Source organism: Hyperolius riggenbachi, chromosome 1 (assembly GCF_040937935.1).
Source record: "Hyperolius riggenbachi isolate aHypRig1 chromosome 1, aHypRig1.pri, whole genome shotgun sequence".
NCBI lineage: Eukaryota > Metazoa > Chordata > Amphibia > Anura > Hyperoliidae > Hyperolius > Hyperolius riggenbachi.
The window spans coordinates 582411533-582430843 of NC_090646.1; the positions used below are offsets into that span (position 1 = coordinate 582411533).

General features: G+C 42.0%; 1 protein-coding gene across 2 annotated transcripts in view; it reads left to right on the plus strand.

Annotated features, from left to right (window-relative positions):
- Positions 1-19311, plus strand: part of TNPO1 (transportin 1) — a 105566-nt gene that overhangs the window by 76466 nt on the left and 9789 nt on the right. The window contains exons 16-20 of one of the 2 annotated variants that reach the window (XM_068248249.1): positions 857-907; positions 1872-2030; positions 2126-2213; positions 4304-4402; positions 9084-9179. In XM_068248249.1, the coding sequence (XP_068104350.1) occupies positions 857-907; positions 1872-2030; positions 2126-2213; positions 4304-4402; positions 9084-9179 (493 nt within the window). The remainder of the gene's footprint in view (positions 1-856; positions 908-1871; positions 2031-2125; positions 2214-4303; positions 4403-9083; positions 9180-19311) is intronic. The other variant, XM_068248259.1, reaches the window with a different exon arrangement.

The following is a 19311-nucleotide window of genomic DNA, read 5'->3' on the forward strand; positions in this document are numbered from 1 at the left end:
AATAATTCATAGATTTGAGCTCTGACATTACTTCAATGAAGATGCCATTGAGCAGAGACAATGAAACAGTAAAAACTTAAAAACTAGATTATAAATGTAAAATAAAACTGTGGGATATCTAAAAAAAAGTCATTTTTAGGAGACTGAGGATAGATACAATTGTTTTTCTCATTTTATTTTCATCTCGGATGTCCTGTAAGGGTAAAAGTCATGCTTTACACTTTTAGCTTCTAGTTGATAAGTCTGCCTTTGCTGACTGAATTATAGGGAGTGTAGGAGTCCGAGGTAGAAAAAGAGAACTTTCTCTCTTTTATTTGCTCACCGATTACTTCTCCAGGAGTACATCTGATCATTTGTCCTGCAGCCAGCAATGTCATCAGTCGCCCTCAGTGAGGTGCAAAAATGCATTCAAAAGACATCAGAGCAGTTTTAAAGTGTTCTATATTCATTTTTTTTTAGTGTGTTTAATGTTTGAGGAAAACATTTTTTCAAAATTCCCCACCATATACTAGTTTTCAAAGATGAAAACCTAAAATATTGAACGTACATACATGCTATCAATCTGTCTACTAAAGGGTTGCCTCCTCACCAATGCTTAGCTTTGTACAGTTAAGTAGTTATCTTTAAATCCTTTCCCTTGTCCCTTGCACTACTAAGTACTTGTAGTGCTGTTATATTAAAGTGGCTTTGAACCAACATTTATTATTGTAATTAAACCACTTTTCAGTTACAACTGTGTTAGCATGTGTTATTTGTCCAGCTTACCACAAGGTGGTGATAGTTGCTCACAAGTTGTACTGTTTGAATATTTTCCTCACATAGGCTCTGTAAGTCATTGTAACAGTATGTTTTCTAGGCCGCCGAGGAAAAAAGGGGGCTTGGCCAAAGCTGTAAATTTGATTTAAAGGTAAAAATACATTTTTACTTGTAAGCATTACTGATTTTGTCTAAGTCATTAACTGTGCTCTCATAGGAAATGAAATAAATACATTGGCTTCAGTTCCACTTTAAGTGTAGTAATTTTTTTATTTTATTTTTTTGCTATTGGAGAGTGGTGTGTTGATTGAATCATGCTACTTTTTTTTTTTGTTTTGTTTTGTTTTTGCCATTGGCCTGGTGCACCACTAGTGAGGATTTGCACTTTTAAGGCCAGTCATTGGGACTTTGTTTGGACTCTTAATGTGCCGGATCTCCTCCCTGGTCCACCTTTGGAGGAAGAGTTTATATCTTAAATGCAAGCAAAAAGAGCAACAAGTGTATTCTACTAGCTGAAAATGCCAAGTAATTGTCAAGGAGGAAGAAATAGGAAAACTGTTATTGTGCAGTGTATTTGTTGAACTAGCAAGCACTAGTCTTGTGTTTTTTGTTTTGTTTTTGTTTTCTTTGGCTTTAGATGGGCTTTGAATAACTTACTTTTTTTTTTACCCTTCCCAGTTCTGAAAATACTAATCCTGATGTCTTCTCACATGAGAAGACCTCATTATGTATTGAGAGATTGGTTCTTGCTTGCTACTTTGCTATGATAATGTGCATGGCTTCTCCGAGGAGCATGATCACGTAATCAGAGAATCTCCATAGATAAACTCCTTGTTTGTATGTTGATAATATCCAGTTTTATTTACAAAGTGCTGGCATACTACGCAGCACTGTTTTTATGAGTAAGCACTTGGTGCAGGAGGCAAGAAAAACTGAACGCCTGTATAAATGCTTGTAACTGGACCTCAGGGTTATGCGATACAGTGTGTGTGCATTTCTGAATTAATCTGAAGTGTAGGCAGTTCAAGAATGTAGTCTGCAGCTTCTCATTTCTTTTCTTCTCTCTTTTTGTTTTCCTTTAGAGGTGCCTAAAATTTTTGTTTTGACAATTTCAGATGCACAATGCACAGCCGGACCAGTATGAGGCTCCAGATAAAGATTTCATGATTGTGGCTCTAGATCTGCTCAGTGGCCTGGCTGAAGGACTTGGTGGAAATATAGAACAGCTTGTAGCGCGGAGTAACATCCTAACGCTAATGTACCAGTGTATGCAGGTGAGAGGACTGCTTCTTACTGGAAAGTCTAAAACATTATCAGAATTCTTGACCAGTTGTTTATTCCTATCTTACACCCGCCTTTATATCTATAGGATAAGATGCCAGAAGTGCGGCAGAGTTCGTTTGCATTATTGGGAGACCTAACCAAGGCCTGTTTCCAACATGTTAAAGCTTGCATTGGTAATTATGTCAATGTATTGCCCTATGTAATCCACAAATATGGTATTTAATGCAAACTGGATGTATATGTATGTCCAATGTAATTGTGGAGAGTGCACCACCAGTTTGTTACAAAATGGGGCACATGTGGTATCATTTTAACCGTGATGATTTATATACATTTTGGGGTGTTTTAAAGCTTGGACTCACATCGCATAAAAGATAGGTGGGGAGAAACTAAATCCAACATATAGTCATTTTAAAAATTCTGATCAAACTTGGGAAAGTTTTAGCAAAACTACAAGAGACGTGATAACATTTTAACTGTGATTACCAGAATAAAGTTTAGAATGTTTTAGGGTTGAGGCCCATGTCTTTTGTATTCTTTTTAGACACAAACTGAATCAAAAGCAATAGCATTTTTGCATATTCTGTACCAAAATAAAACTTGTAGAATGAAAACAAAGTGACAGTATATAGAAGAAAATACATATATTGTTACCTTAGGAACTTGTCTTTTTTTAAATATGTATGTCATGAGGGTATATTACTAGTATTATTGCAAACAAGGTCTTCGATTCATCGATAGTGTATAATGACAAAGCAAAAAGGACACCTCTATTTCCCAATACAATATTGTCACCGCACATTGTACTAGGAACATAATCTAAATGTTGTAACAACCAGGCTGGATAAGCAAATAAAATATGTGGGTTTAACTTGGCTAGCACTGTTTATTGTAAAGCAATAATGGGGGAGGTTGTCCCCCCCCCCCCCCCCCCCCCCTATTTTTCCCTTTAAAATGCATAGAAAATAAGGTAATTACTAAACAAAAATATCGCCAAATGAAAACCTAATTTGACCTGAAAAAAATAAATATATATATATATATATATATATATATATATATATATATATATATATATAGATCATTTAGGTGTGATAAGTAGTAGTAATGTTATTAGCGAATGAATGGGAGCAGCGCTGACGTGAAAATTGCTCTCGGGCTGAAGTGGTTAAAAACAGTCTACAGTGCATTCAGAAACCTTAAGCTAAATATGCCACCATGTGAGGTAGCGACTATACTTTATATTTATATTATGTGCATAAGCAAAATACTCCCCTAAAATAGTGAATTAGAAATACTTCATTGTGACACAAAAAGTTACAATTCAACATGCAACGTTTGTTCCACATTAAAACCGACCAACTTATATGGTTCCATTAATATAGTGACATACCTGGTAAACCAAACAACTGTTTTAAATAATCAGACAAAATTGCAATACCTGTACACAGATATTGGTGAATAGTATACAGGATAGAATAAATCTGCTACCACATATGTGTGAGTTCACAGTAGACCCAGAAGTTGCTATGTAAACTCACTAGATTAAACTCAACTGAGGCAGCAGATATAGACCACCTTGTGTCAGAATTGTGGGTGGGCGTGTGCATGTGTGCACAGCGGCCACTTGTTGTCTAAAGAGCCGGCATGCCCGGATCCTTAGCAATGCCAGAGCAGCCTCCAATCACTTTGTTCTCACCACTCCCCTCACTCATGGGAAGCTGCTTGTCATCCTCCTCCTACCTCCACAACAACATTACCCATTGCTTGCCTGTTTTTGTATAGAACTCTGCCACAATAGTTGCCCTAGAGATCGAGTCCCCAATACCTGCTGGGTGACGGGAATTGCAAGTGTGTACTTAGCTTAAGTCAGAAGGATCCCCAAAAATTTGAAGCTTAAACTTCAATTACAATAAGCCAAAATGAGCCTGATTTAAGAAATATATAAAAGGCTGCAATTAAATGGTATATTGCCATATAAAGTCTTTAGAGAAGGCCAGTCAGATAGCGAGCTAAAAAGGGGTTTCAAAATTCTTACAGGTGCTAAACACACACACACAGGGCACACAGCAATTGATTTCTACAGCACTTTTATGTGGAAAGAAAACTTTACACTGTGCTGAGCTAGAGTTTGGATCCGGTAGGTTGCATCAAAGTGTTCATACTGTATGGATATTGTAAATTGCCTAAAACATTTAACTTGTGTTACCACCTTTAGAGCATTTTTTTAATGATTTAATTCTTTTTATTTCTTCCCTTTTAGCCGATTTTATGCCCATCTTAGGAACAAATTTAAACCCTGAATTGATTTCTGTATGCAACAATGCTACCTGGGCAATTGGTGAAATTTCAATACAGATGGGTAAGTTTACATCACTTGTTAGAGGTGACAGCTGTAACTTTGTCAGGTGCTTTATTAAACATGATCTGTTAGAGAACAGGTACTTAAAGAGACTCTGGAGTCTTTTTTTCCCTTCTTTTGTTTAACATTCCTCTTCAGCTTTAATGCCAGAGTGAAATCGCTGCATCCCCGCGGCAGAGGAGTGATTTATTACTAGAGATAAACCCTGAAAACCTCAGGGACTCGCAGGGCTTCACTTCCTCAATGAGGCAGAGCTTTAGGCTGTAGCTCTGCCTCCTCCGCAGTCAATCTCTGCAGATCGCCGCCTCTCTGTCTTCTTTCCCTGAGAGGGGCGGGGAGGAGGCAGAGATCTGCTGAGATTGATTGTGGAGAGGCAGAGCTACAGCTCAAAGCTCAGCCTCTCCAGGAAGAGAAGCCCTGCATGTCAGGGCTGTATGATCTGCGACCTGCAAAGTCGTAGAACTTTGCAGGGCTTATCTCTGGTAATAAATCACTCCTCTGCCGTGGGGATGCAGCGATTTCACTCTGGCATTAAAGCTGAAGAGGAATGTTAAACAAAAGAAGGGAATAAAGAGACTTCAGAGTCTCTTTAAAGGGCAGCAAGTGTAGTCATTCAGCGAAGTTGCCTACACTGCCCAGGTGAGTTATGGGTGAAGTTAAAGTGTGCCTGAGACGAGAAGCGTCTCAGGTACCATACTTACATGGGGCTTCCTTAAAGTGTACCAGAGACTAACTAATTGAATCGATACTTACCCAGGAGTTCCTCCTGCCCCACAAAAACACATTTGAATCTTACACAGTCCTCCCGCGGTCTGCCATTCAGTGGGGCCCAGTCTAGGTATTCTGCACATGTGCGCACCCCCAGTGCATGCTTCGTAGACTTGGACTGACGTGACTGAACTAGGTACCGGGGCTGATCGTGCGGGAATGGCAGGACGATGGCGAGAGACTCGCACGTGCTTATGGGCTGGAAGAAGCCCCGGGTAAGTATTGATTCACTCTTAGTCTCTGGTTTACTTTAAGCCCCCTTGAGGCCACTCATCCGCCGTCGTCTCCCCTGTCACCCGCAATACTGCTCGAAAGCCTGTCCGAGTCATCGTGCATGCACGGCCAGTTGCGCTCACACGGCTTGAGTGTTCTGTGGTACTACTGTGCAGGCGCAGAACACTCCTAGGGACGGGAGCGCGCCTGGCCAGGCCGTGCATGCGCAATTTAATGTGACTCGGCCAGGTTTTTGACCAGCATTGCGGGTGACAGAAACCACCTGCAGAGACAGCGAGGGACTGAACAGCCTCATTGGAGCTTAAAGGGACACTGTAGGGGGGTCGGGGGAAAATGAGTTGAACTTACCCGGGGCTTCTAATCGTCCCCCGCAGACTTCCTGTGCCCGCGCAGCCACTCACCGATGCTCCGGCCCCGCCTCCGGTTCACTTCTGGAATTTCAGACTTCAAAGTCTGAAAACCACTGCGCCTGCGTTGCCGTGTCCTCAAACCCGCTGATGTCACCAGGAGCGTCCTGCGCAGGCCTAGTATGGTCTGTGTCTGTGCAGTACGCTCCTGGTGACATCAGCGGGATTGAGGACACAGCAACGCAGGCGCAGTGATTTTCAGACTTTGAAGTCTGAAATTCCAGAAGTGAACCGGAGGCGGGGCCGGAGCATCGGTGCGTGGCTGCGCGGCCACTGGATGTCTGCGGGGGACCATTAGAAGCCCTGGGTAAGTTCAACTCTTTCCCCGGACCCCCCTACAGTATCCCTTTAAAGCAGGGGTCTCAAACTCGTGGCCCGCGGGCCATTTGCGGCCCTCGATACAATATTTTGTGGCCCTCGCCGGCAAAAGCTTCCTCATAATTCGCTTCAGTGCTCCCAAGTAATCCGCCGCATCCCCGCCGCTAAACTATCCAAATCGCCCGGGGGGGGGGCAATCCGCAGGCATTTCCTGGAAGGGGCAGAGCTTTCAGCTTAAGCTCTGCCCCTCCTGACGTCAATCGCCGCACGGATCGCCACCTCTTCCCGCCTTTCTCTGTGAAGGAAGAGTGAGAGGGGCGGGCAGAGGCGGCGATGCGCCGCGATTGTGAAATTTCTTATGCGGCCCAGCCTCATCCTGACTTTGCCTCCTGCGGCCCCCAGGTAAATTGAGTTTGAGACCCCTGCTTTAAAGAGACTCTGAAGTCACTTTTTTTTTACCTTCTTTTGTTTAACAATCCTCTTTAGCTTTAATGCCAGAGTTAAATCGCAGCATCTCCACAACAGAGGAGTGATTTATTACCAGAGATGAGCCCTGCAAATCTCCCGGGCTCGCAGGGCTTCACTTCCTCAATGAGGCAGAGCTTTACACTGTAGCTCTGCCTCCTCCGCAGTCAATCTCTGCGGATCGCCGCCTCTTCCCGCCCCTCTCAATCTTCTTTTCCTGAGAGGGGCTGGGAGGAGGCAGAGATCTGCAGAGATTGATTGCGGAGAGGCAGAGCTACAGCTCAAAGCTCAGCCTCTCCAGGAAGAAAAGCCCTGTGTGTCAGGGCAGCATGATCTGCGACTTTGCAGGTCGTTTTGTAGGTAATAAATCACTCCTCTGCCATTAAACAAAATAAGGTAAAAAAAGAGACTTCAGAGTCTCTCTTTAAGGAAGCCCCAGGTAAGTATGGAACCTAAGACTCTTCTTGTCTCAGGTTCTCTTTAAGGTGTTGCTGCTTGTCTTGCACAGAGTGAATACATTCGAAATACAGTTGACTATCTGGGTTTTAGAAATGCTCACTTAATTGTTTTGTGGCCAGATTTCCAACACCATTCTCAATTAGACAGCAAGTCATAGGCTTCAATGCACTAAGCTTTATCAAACACTTTATCAAACGTTTGATAATTTACCTCATGGGTCAAATCTAATTTTAAATTCACTAAGGTGTTTTATATTTATCGAATGTTTTATCGATAAAACATTCAATACCTCTATAACACCTTGGTGAATTCAAAATTAGATTTTACCCATGAGGTAAATTATCAAACATGTTTGATAAAGCTTAGTGAATTGAGGCCATTGTCTGGTTTAATGTTTTATGATGTAGCAATCCTCATAACTTGCAAGGAGGTTAAACAACAAAAATGGAATAGGGTCAGCACCAGACACCATTAATCTAAAGCAGGGGTGCCCACATTTTTTTGGCTTGTGAGCTACTTTATAATTTGCCAAGTCCAGGAGACCTACCAACCTTTACAGTATAGGTAGCTAGGTATAGGTACCTTCAGTATAGGTAGTCAGGTATAGGTAGTTAGGTATAGGTGCCTTCAGTATAGGTAACCAGGTATAGGTAGTTAGGCATAGGTGCCTTCAGTATAGGTAGCCAGATATACGTGCCTTCAGTATAGGTAATTAGGTACATGTGCCTTCAGTATAGATAGCCAGGTATATGTGCCTTCAGTATAGATAGCCAGGTATATGTGCCTTCAGTGTAGGTAACCAAGGTATAAGTAGTTAGGCATAGGTGCCTTCAGTATAGGTAACCAGGTATAGGTAGTTAGGCATAGGTGCCTTCATTATAGGTAACCAGGTATAGGGTAGTTAGGCATAGGTGCCTTCAGTATAGTTAGCCAGGTATAGTGTAGTTAGGTATAGGTGCCTTCAGTATAGTTAACCAGGTATAGGTAGTTAGGCATAGGTGCCTTCAGTATAGATAGCCAGGTTTATGTGCCTTCAGTGTAGGTAGCCAGGTATAGGTGCCACTTACTTCCTTCCAGCTCCAGTGGCGGTGTCTGGGACTCGTCCTGGTCTCCCCTCCTTCAGCCGCGGCTGGCTGGAATGCAGATAAGCAGCGCCGGCTAAGGGAACGCTCAGGCGGGCGAAGGGGCGGCGGGCAGCGTGCATGGATTTGTTGTGCCCGGCGCTGCCCCCAGCCATGATGTCGCGGCTGTGCCGCCTCTCTCCTCCCCTGCTTCCCTGTTGGCCAGCGTCCGGCAGCAGAATTTTATGCGACGCGGCCATATACCAAATAGGCGGGTGTGATCTACTGGTAGATCGCGATCGACCTATTGTGCACCCCAGATCTAAAGGTACATGAGTGTGCAGTAACAGATCCAACACAACTGCAAGCACACAATCAAAGAGAAAAGTAGATATGCACAGAACCGCACCACTCAGGAAAAATATATAAAAAATTGATATCTATATATGTGTGTGTGTGTGTGTGTGTGTGTGTGTGTGTGTGTGTATATATATATATATATATATATATATATATATATATATATATATATATATATATATATATATATATATATATATATATATATGTGAATGTTTTTAATGTTTTAATAGAAAACCATTAAAAAACAGATAATGGGTGGCACGTTACGATGACCAATCTAATAGAATAATAGATAATTGTAATAGTGTCCAAAACACACGGATAGCTCACAAGTTATAAAACTATATACACACTGCATGTGGCAGATCTAAAAATATTTGAGAACTCGCGACGCTTCCACAAACAATGAGTAATATTGCACAGTCTGAGTATCCAATAGAGCCAGGGTCTTGGGGTATCCCTCTAGCTGCCGCCGTGCTCATTTATTTTTTACAATTATGTATGTTTTAATTAAAAAAATATATTTTTCCTTCAAAGTAATTATTGTTGTGAATAAGCGAACAAATAGCATGTTTATTAACTATGAAGCTTGTTTTTGTTTTGTAGGAATTGAAATGCAGCCTTATGTTCCAATGGTGTTGCACCAACTTGTAGAAATCATTAACAAACCGAACACGCCAAAGACTCTCTTAGAGAATACAGGTACCATTTGCCAGCTGTTTGAAGGGAGTAAAACGCTTCACTTTATAGAAGTGGGAGTTTTCTGGTTACTGTACTGCTGAACACATGCATTCAGATATGCCAAAATGTACACAAGCCCTCGTTTTTGCACAGCGCAAGCAATCCATCGCTCATGTTCAACAGTGTAGGCTTCATACATTGGTGTCCTATAATGTGCTGATTTCCTAATCACAAGTGAAGTTCCACATGGCAGGTTCTTGAATTGAGGACACGTTACAAACTTGTTGGCTTGTGAAAGCAAGCATAGGACCTTTATAATTAATGTTTGCCAGGCTTTCAATATCCCTCTGTGTTGCTATAAGAAGTTTATACTTTAGCTTCTAGCAGTAGCATTAGCCATACTATGCCAGGGGAAAAAAACACATATGTAAGTAGATAAATACTTGATCTACTTACATAACAGATGTATTGTACTGTCCATGGTTTGATTTCAGTGAATTTTATAAAGTAAATGAAGAGAATTCTGTTCCTGGTGGGGGCCATATCTTTTGCCCACAGCTGAGGCTAAATACTGATGTCATTCTTCCCTTAACTTTTTTTTTTTTTTCTCCCCCAATCGCTAAGTCACCTCAGCCTTGCTTGTAAACACAAGTGAGTAGGGGATCAGGTTCCAGATAACCAGCTAGGAAGGGAAATAAAGGAAAGAGGAGAAGTGTATTATAGATAAAAAGAACCCCCAGCATGCAACTGTTTGGCACTGACTTCTAAAGGGCCAGTGCTCCTTAAGTATGTGATAACTCCAAATCATAACAGCAGAAAACGTTTTGAAAGTTTTGAATGCAGGATTAGCATCTTTATCACTTAATACACTCAGACCAGTTGCTCTCCCCGCAGCCGTTCGCCGCCTCTGCCTCCCGGTCCGCGGTGATGACGTCAGGCAACGAGCAGCACTGTCATCACCGCCACATGGACCGGAGCGTACTGCGCAGGTGCAGAACTACGTAAGTAGCCATTATTTTACATGGAAATTCCTGATAACTCCTTTAAGGAAACGTTGGAGTCATTCATTGTCTACACATTGGGCGTTACGATGGCTAAGGAAGTTGACTGTAGCATGTGTATGGTGGCCTCTGATGTGAAGTGCTGGATCATCTCCACTGATTGCAGCCTCAAGCCATGCCGCTTCTTTATCACCCTCCTGCTTTGTTGTGTGATGATCGCGTCTTTCCTCCATGTTCTGTACAGCATTCAGCCCTGAACTGTCGGCTGAGGGATGGAGTCCCGATTCCTGTGGGCGTCTGTGTTCATGCGTGTGTATGCACCTTAAAGGGAACCTAAACTGAGGATATGGATTTTTCCTTTTAAAATAATACAAGTTGACTGACTCTCCTGCTGATCCTGTGTCTCTAATACGTTTAGCCACAGCCCCTCAACAAGCATACAGATCAGGTGCTCTGACTGAAGTCAAACTGGATTAGCTGCATGCTTGTTTCAGGTGTGATTCCACTACCGAGATCAGCAGGACTGCCAAGCAACTGGTATTGTTTAAAAGGAAACATCCATATCCCTCTCAGTTAAGTTTCCCTTTAAGTGTGCTGTTAGTTTACAACCGTAGGATAAATAGGAATAGTTTCAAATTCTGGACACTGTTGCTAGTTTACAACCAGTATAAATTTGTAATATCCGCTTATAGTGCACATTGCTTGTATAACTTGGCATAAAGTTGTGAAGATCATCAAAAACAAACTGGAAGTGTAGACTTTTAGCAACTTTGGGAGGTCCCCGAAAAAAAAAGTGCAACTTAGGAATGTTTTTTTCTATGTATCTAATGAACATTATTTTAAGTTAAGTGATGTTACAAATCGATAAGAGAAAAGTTTTCAATCTACAAAATAAAATTGAAAATATCTGCTGCACCAGTTCATACAACTGTGGCTTGAGGGATCGACTTCCTTGCAAGCTACAGTAATTAAGTGATTTTCGAATCGGACAAAACCCATCCCTAAAATCAAGCATCAAGTATTTCTGTAGATTCATTCGCTCTACAGGGGCATCACCCATGGAACAGACAACACTTCCAAGCCAAGCAAGGTAATAAAACAACTAGTGCATTGGTTAGGAAGTGTTATTTAGGTATGGATAGCATGGCGGAGATGAGATCAGATGAAGGAAAGGTTGCGTCAGATTTGCAGGACACAGGAGTGCATTCATTCATAGACTGGTAACCAGCAGGCAGTGACAAAATAAACTTGTCCTCCAGTTCCGTAATACATTTTTTTTTCTTTTTTCAAGAATATGAAATGCAGTTGAGTTGTATTGGCTTTTTTTTCCCCCCCGAGGCCATTCACTTTGTATTTTCCTGAGGTAAGCCGCCACAGGAAGTCTGTTGTACCTCACACTTCTCCACAGCACAACAAACGCAATCCAACACACTGAGCCTGTCTGAGCATTCTAGACTCTACTTGTCCACCAGAGGGAAAGTTAGATCAGACTAAATGGTCTCTTTAATAATTCACAAAGCTGGCATTTTGTGGCATGTGCTTACCCTGGCATCTATGGATAGAACTCAGAACTTGGTTCATTCGCTCCCTGACTGCTGATATTCTGTCCAGCTCTTCGGGCTTGTGCATTTTAGCATCTTAAGAAAGCATGTGACCTTTAAATATTGAGCAGTATACTCCCTTAATTCCAATGCCTGCATACACAGGAGCTTGACACTGTCTGCTGCAGCAGCGTAATTGGTTTGCATTGTGTGATTGGATATGGTGCCTAAAAGAACTAAAATCTCTGGAACATAGTAGGAGAAAGATTACAGTATTTACAGCAACATTATTGTAAGGCTCATATACTGTTGTATTTTTGTTTAGTTTTCTGTATTTTCTTTTATAAATGTTAAATGTGATGTGCTTTTGACTAAAAGTTCACTGTGGGATCAGCAATTTGGCAAAAAAAAAAAAAAATTATTGCAGCATAAGTAACATCTTTGCTGATGTTCATTGTGTAGTCATCCAGTAGCTTGATAATCATGCAAGACCTAAACATGAGTAAAATCAATAACAAACAGCGCTCTCGTAAAATAATGAAATCACAAATACAATGCTACTTGAGTCTTCAAGAGCTTTTTGTATTCATTGATTGAATTAGTTAATAAATCAGCGCTATAGACGGTTAAAGCCACCACGTGCTTTATCACCTTGGTGTTCCCACTACCATGACAATTGGAGGCTTACCAGCTGCAAACCCAAATTATAAGGTTGCAACAGTCGCTCAAGTTGTGGTACCTTTTCTTGATTTCAGGTTTACTTTAAACCTATATGGAGATGCACAAAGGGTTTTAAAGTGAACCCGAGCCAAAGCTCAAGTTAAAACAAGCTCTTACCCTGCAGAGAGGGAAGCCTCTGGATCCTATTGAGGCTTCCCTCTAGTCGGCAGCCCCCATTGCAAATTGCGGCCCCCCTCCGAATCAGGGTTGCGCAGTTTCCTTCCGTATTAATGGCTGCAATGTAGCTTCGCAAGCCCTCCCCTCTCATGCGCAGTAGAATGGAGCCTCCGGCTCCGGCTTACTGCGCATGTGCGAGAGGGCTCAGTCGGCTATTGCGTGTCCATGTACAAGGAAGAGGAGCAGCGAAACCCTGATCTCATGAATGACAATGCTGAGCACGGCCCCCAGAAGATGAGCAAAACTGTGACGGGGGACATTAGAAACCTCAGGATCCTGAGGCTTCCCTCTCTATAGGTAAGTATCTATCTGGCTTTGTGTACCCGAGCTTTGGCTCAGGGACACTTTAAGAACCTTTAGAGAAAATCTGTTTTGAAGCGGAACTGAAATAAACTAAAAAAAAGTTTAATTTACCTAGGGCTTCTGCCAGCCCCCTGCTGCCGTCCTGTGCCTGCGCAGTCACTCACCGATGCTTTGGTCTCCCGTCGTGGCTTACTTTTACTTCACGCAGTTGAAGTGAACTGCAACTGCGCAGTGCTGGCCATACGCGTCCTCGTTCACGCTTCCGTAGCTAGGAGCGTACTGCCCAGGCACAGTAGAGATTTTCCCTTACTGTGCCTGCACAGGACGCTCCTGCCTACGGGAATGTGTATGAGGATACGCGTGGCCAGGGCGCAGTGGAGGTTGGTGTGAAGAAAAGTGAGCCGCAGCGTAGGAACACAGGATCGGTCCAGGACGACGTGGGCACAAGTCGGCTGCAGAGGGCTGGCAGAAGCACCAGGTAAGTGAAACTTTTTATTTTTTCAGTTTTGCAGTTCTGCTTTAAGGACTATGCAGATTTACGCTAATCAAGACATTACCTAGCTCAATTTTGGATTAAATGGGGCTTTGGGGAGCCTTGACTACCAGGCTCCTGGAATTTGTGTACGTGAGCTCACGCTGGGCTTATGTAAACATAACTGAACGTGGATGAAACTACGGAGGGCAGGAAGGAAGATAGTAGTGTGCCGCAAAGCACATCTGCCTTACAAACAAGTTATTTTGTCTAACACTGCCTCTATACAAATTATTATATTCATTTATCAACCTGATTGCTGCTCAAATTTGCCTTGATCAGTTTTGGGTTTAATTGGTCTTTAAAGCACAAACTGGTTACATCCGCTGCTCTGATCCTCTCCCATCTTGGAGAGAGCCGTGCCTTTACGAAATGCTGGAGTATTTTACTTTCTAAATGCAGCACAAGTATCCCATAGTTCAGTACGGTATTTCCTTGCATACCAATCCCACACTGAGCTTTTGATCTGAAAGAACATCATCTGCTTTTAATTGCATGCTGTCATCAGACTGTTCACAGATGCCTGTTTAATGGGAATGTTGCATAGTTTGTGTCACCTGAACATAGGTTTTGTTTTATGCTGCTTCTATACAGATCTGCTGAGTTTTTTACTATTTGTTTAGTTTGCTTACAGAATTTTTTAAACTTCTTTCAGCATCTCCTTCCTCTCATTTATCTTGTCTGAACTATTAAACCACCCGTAATGAGAGAGCACGTCTGAAACACAGTAATAACCCGAACAGCAAAATGTTTAACATGTCAGGGTGTTGTATTATACCAGCAGCTTAAAAGACAGCATTTACAAGAGATCCACAGTATAATAAAACCACATTAAAATCTTTTGGTTTGGAGTTTTAAAGCTTCATTCCATTAAAAAAAATAAATCTTATTGCTTAAAGTGACACGGAAGCGAAAATGAACTTAAGAGATAATTGTATGTGTAGTACGGATAAGTAATAGAACATTAGTAGCAAACAAAAGTCTCATTTTTATTTTCAGTTTTATAGCTTTATGTATAACATTGCATCATTCTGTCATATTTGGCGTTAATAAACCACACTCTATATTTTAAGCCCCTTTGAACTCCCCTGCAGTAAAACCTTATCTCAAGCTGTTTCTTAGAGTGGATCGGAGGTGAACTTTTACACATTGCATAATTGTGTTCCTTTCCTCAAGCCAAATACTTTTTTTGTTTTAATACTCTAATTCCCTATAAACTAAAAAAAGCCACGCCCCCAGGTTTTCAGAGAGCCTTGGCAGTAGCAAGGGTTCATGAGAGCTCAGTCTGGGCAGGAGGAGGGTGAGGTGTTACTAGCCATTGATTTCAGAGGCAGAGGGGAGGAGGGAGAAGGAGAGGGTATTAGGCTGAAGGCTCAAGATACAGATAAGGCTGCCTCTGTAATGTTTACAAACAACATGGCTGCTGTCATTGTATCACAGGAACAAATAATCATTCTATTAAAACTGTTTGCAGCTATATTTGCTGTGTAAACCATCTAAACTTTAGATAAGATAAATAGACAAGTTACTTGTTATAGTTCGTTTTTCATCTCGGATCCGCTTTAACTGTTTAAGCTATTTAAAAAACAGGACTGTGTTTACCGACTTGGTCAAATAGCTCTGAGTAGCACTTTTGAATAGATAACTCAAGTATTTTAGCTCTTCCTGTACGGGAAACACTATGAGACTCATATCTGTGCTACTAATGTTCTATTTTTTATCTGTATTACACATACAATTCATCATCTCATAAGTTTAATTTCACTTCAGATTTACAGAAGATTAATAGCAACACTTCTTTTAATTATAGTATTTCACAAAATAGAGCAAACTACATCGCTGTAAACTCTGAATTGATAGGAAAACCATTCCCTTGTTAAAGTTGCACACAATCTTTTAGTAACACTCACCCAGGACTGCAAGTTTCTGAGGATAGTTCTTGGAATGATAATTTTACAGGCACACTGCAAGTGTTCACTATTTGGTTGATACAGACCACTGGGACTTCTCCCTCCCCAGGGTCGATTTTCATTGGTCCTCTGGTGCACCAATGAGATGTCTCCTTGGGAAGGTGGGCTTCCCATAGGTCTATTTCAAGCTAGTAGAGAGCCCCAATGATTTTTGCTTTTGCCAGGGCTTCTGTTGGTATAGCAGTGTTTGTCCCCAGCGGAGACCTGAGCATTTGTGGCGATACCAAAAAAGCCAGAAGGTGCATGAACTTACACTGCAAACAGCCTAGTAAGAAATGAACACTGTCCATTACCATAGGCTGTTGTGGTTGCCATTGTTATTTACAGTGTATGCCACGATCATAAAAATAATGCAGTTTGGGATATTGTGCTCTGATTACCGGAATGGATCCAGTGTGTCTGAAGATGTAAAAGTGTGAATAGATGCTATACTCAACATAGTACCACCACATTCACATGTCAGTTTCTGTATTCCATAAATTGGCCAAAATTTGTTTTTCACAGCCAGTGTTAACTGAGTCTCAGTTATGAATTTCCAAAAAATGACTGAAGCTGATCTTCTTTCCAAGCATTCAATTTTTACTCTACAAGAGTACAAGACTACTTGGAGACTTCCTATCTGGCTGCATTAGTAGTTATCCGCACAGAGTAGACCTAATCCATTGATTTGCAGCAAACTTGGACACTTCCATACCACGGTCTGTGTTGGGGACGTGTCAAACCTGATGGGCGTGCACATACAGTAGAATCCCTTTATAGAAAACTCCAAGGGACCAGGAAAAGTACTTTACTGTATCAGAATTGATCATATATTGTATATTTATACAGACACCTTTGCTGGGACATGAACACTGAGTTTACCAGTGGTTTACTATATCAGAGTTTACTATAACGAGATTCAGCTGTTATACTTTCTTACAGGTAAGCATGCTGAAAAAAGGCCACTGGTTATTCCATGCTGTGTGTAGAGCTGAATTTAAAGGGAATCTGAAGTGAAGATAAAGTTATGATATAATTAATTGTATGTGCAGTACAGATAAGCAATAGAACATTAATAGCAAATAAATTAGTCTGATATTGTTTCCAGTACAGGAAAATTTAAGAAACATCAGTTGTTCTCTATGCAAAAGAACTTCTCTGAGCTCTCCGCCCCAACTTGGGTCGTAGACAGTCCAATTTTCTGTAGCACTTATACATCAAAGAAACAGTGACACCGCTTCAGATAAGCTTTTACTGCAGGGGAGTTCAAAGGCTCATTAGCTCTGCTCTGTTCCATAGTTTAAAATACCGTGAGTGGTTTGTAATTGCAAATATGATACTATGATGCAATGTTAAAAAAAAAAAAAAAAGCTATATAACTGATAATAAAAATGACTTTTCTGTGCTACTAATTTTCTATTTGTATTACACATACAATTCATTATAGCATAAGTTTTTTTTTTTCCGCTTCAGTGTCACTTTAAGGAACTGACCTTTTTGGCCGCTATATGAAAGTTTCACCTTAAAGCGTAACTGTAAATTCGCTGAAACCGTTTCACTTACCTGGGGCTTCTCCAAGCCCCCAGCAGCCGTCCTGTGCCCTCGCCGGTCCTGTCCGAGCCTCCGTTCTCCAGCGCGAGCTACTTTCGTTACCGCCGACTTACAAGTCGAAGGCAACTGCGGCTGCGCGCCCCGGGCAATGTGACACTTTCTTCTCGTAGAAAGTGTCGCATTGCCCGGGGCGCGCAGCTGCAGTTGCCGTCGACTTGTAAGTCGGCGGTAACGAAAGTAGCTCGCGCTGGAGAACTTTACAGTTCCGCTTTAAGGGAAGTTAACTTTTGTACTACCAGCTTGGGACCTGAATGTACACTGCATCTGCGCTTTTCTAGTTTGGATGCGGCATATTTTCTACACCGCGGATTTCTGTAGTCCCGAGCCGATGGCTGCAAACTCGCCAGTCACATGACAGCCAAGTTTTCTCCTATCAGTAAGCAGCTAGTTTCAGTGGCTCTGTAGCCAGGTGATCAATGTGAGCCAATCACAGTCATTGCTGAACGGCCGCATGAAAAAAGGCTCTAGTCCTTATGGGACCAGAGCCTTACGGTCTGGGAAGAGTTAAAGTACCTCTCAAGTGATGCCTAAATAAATGAAGTCTGGAGTCTCCATGGCATACAGCTTCAGGTGTACTGAGAGCCTAGAAATGCTCCCTTGCAAATACCTTATAAGGGATTGATGACTAGGAGAAATATACTGCAGAGCTTTTCTTCTGTTTACCATAGGTGGAATACACTTAGTGCAGAGCACCAGCATAGCGGCATGGTTTTTTTAGTGATGCTGGATGCTCCTTTTCTTTCTGGGCCACTCTCAATTCCTGACGGTACTGGAGAACTCAACAGGCACCATGAACAAGGAGAGGCCATCATGGATGGATAAAAAGTAGGCTGTTGGGAAATGTGGCACTGAGGGACCATGAGAAGAGAAGAATAAAGATTTTATTTGCAAAATCAACATATTTCATGGTCGTCCTCTACAATGAAATTCGGTGTTGATTTCTGTTTTTGGTTTTTGTTTTGTTTTTTAAATCTAAACCACTTTTTGATTAGCATTTTATGTTTTTCACATATGTTGTACTTGATGTTTTTGGAACGCGCCCATGAAATGTATTGATCCTGCAAATCAAGTCTTAAACTTCATGTCTTCAAATGTCCTGAAACGTCCCTTGCCACCACACTTCCTGACAGCCTTCCAGAATAGCTTCTCTGGCTGAAGCTAAATACTTGTGGTGCCTTTTGAGTCCTTCAGTGCGTTTCTGCTATCCACTTCCTGGAAATGTGGCAGACATTGCTGCAGCATCCACAATCACTACAGCACATGCTTGTGCTCTGCAGGAAGTACAGCATAGATCAGGGCTGAGTCGGTACAAAAATCATCCGACTCCAATGCCTCAGTTTATTGAAACCACCGGCTCCAGATACCCAAAATTGCTCCGTCTCCACAGCCCTGTCCTAGATCGATGAGAGCAGCTCTGGGGTGTACTCGTCTACTCACCTCATAACTTTGCCTTTTCACAGATGTACGTCTTGTGTCTCCAGTCAGCTATTGAGGCATTGATTGTCCATCATGGTCACAGCCAGCAGAGTAACCTTGCCTGTCTTAGGATACATGTTTAGTGTATGGAGCATGGAGGTGTGGGCACATGGTTTAGCGCCTCTTGTATCAGGGTGGGTGTGATTAGGTAACGTTAGCCTGTCTGATCTGTTACCCCATAGCAAGTGGTCTGCTGGCTGGTGTCTGATTCTACATGAGACTCACACAACTTAAGTCCAAGTTGGCTGCTTTTTTTTTTTTAAACTATCGTCGTTTGAACTGATCGGGGAACGATCGTTTCAAACGACTATAGTCGCATGTGTGTACGCACCTTTAGCCTAAGTTCCCATGGCTGCTGAATGTACAACTTGCACCAAAGAAACGGGGCATCAGTGTATTTAAGCTACTCTTATTCTTCAGACTTATATCAGTAAAGTCTGGCCACTTCCTTACACTAGGGACAGGACAGGTAATAAGTCTTCCTCATACATACTTACTTACATGCATGCATGCATACAAATAAATAATCAGAATTGGCTTTTCTCTGTCAGTTCACCTTTTCAGTTGACAGGCAGGGGCGACGCACAGGATAGCAGAACATTTCTGTGAGTTTGTACCCAACTAGAGATGAACTTTGATTTAGACATTCTAGGCAAATGTCCGCTGACAGTAACTGAACCAAGCTGTTGGTTTATTGATTGGAGGAATTTTTTTTACGTGAACTCGAGGTGAGAGTGATATGGAGGCTGCCACATTTATTTCCTTTTAAGCAATACCGGTTGCCTGGCAACCCTGCTGACTCTGCCTCAAATGCTTTCAGCCATAGACCCTGAACAAGCAAAT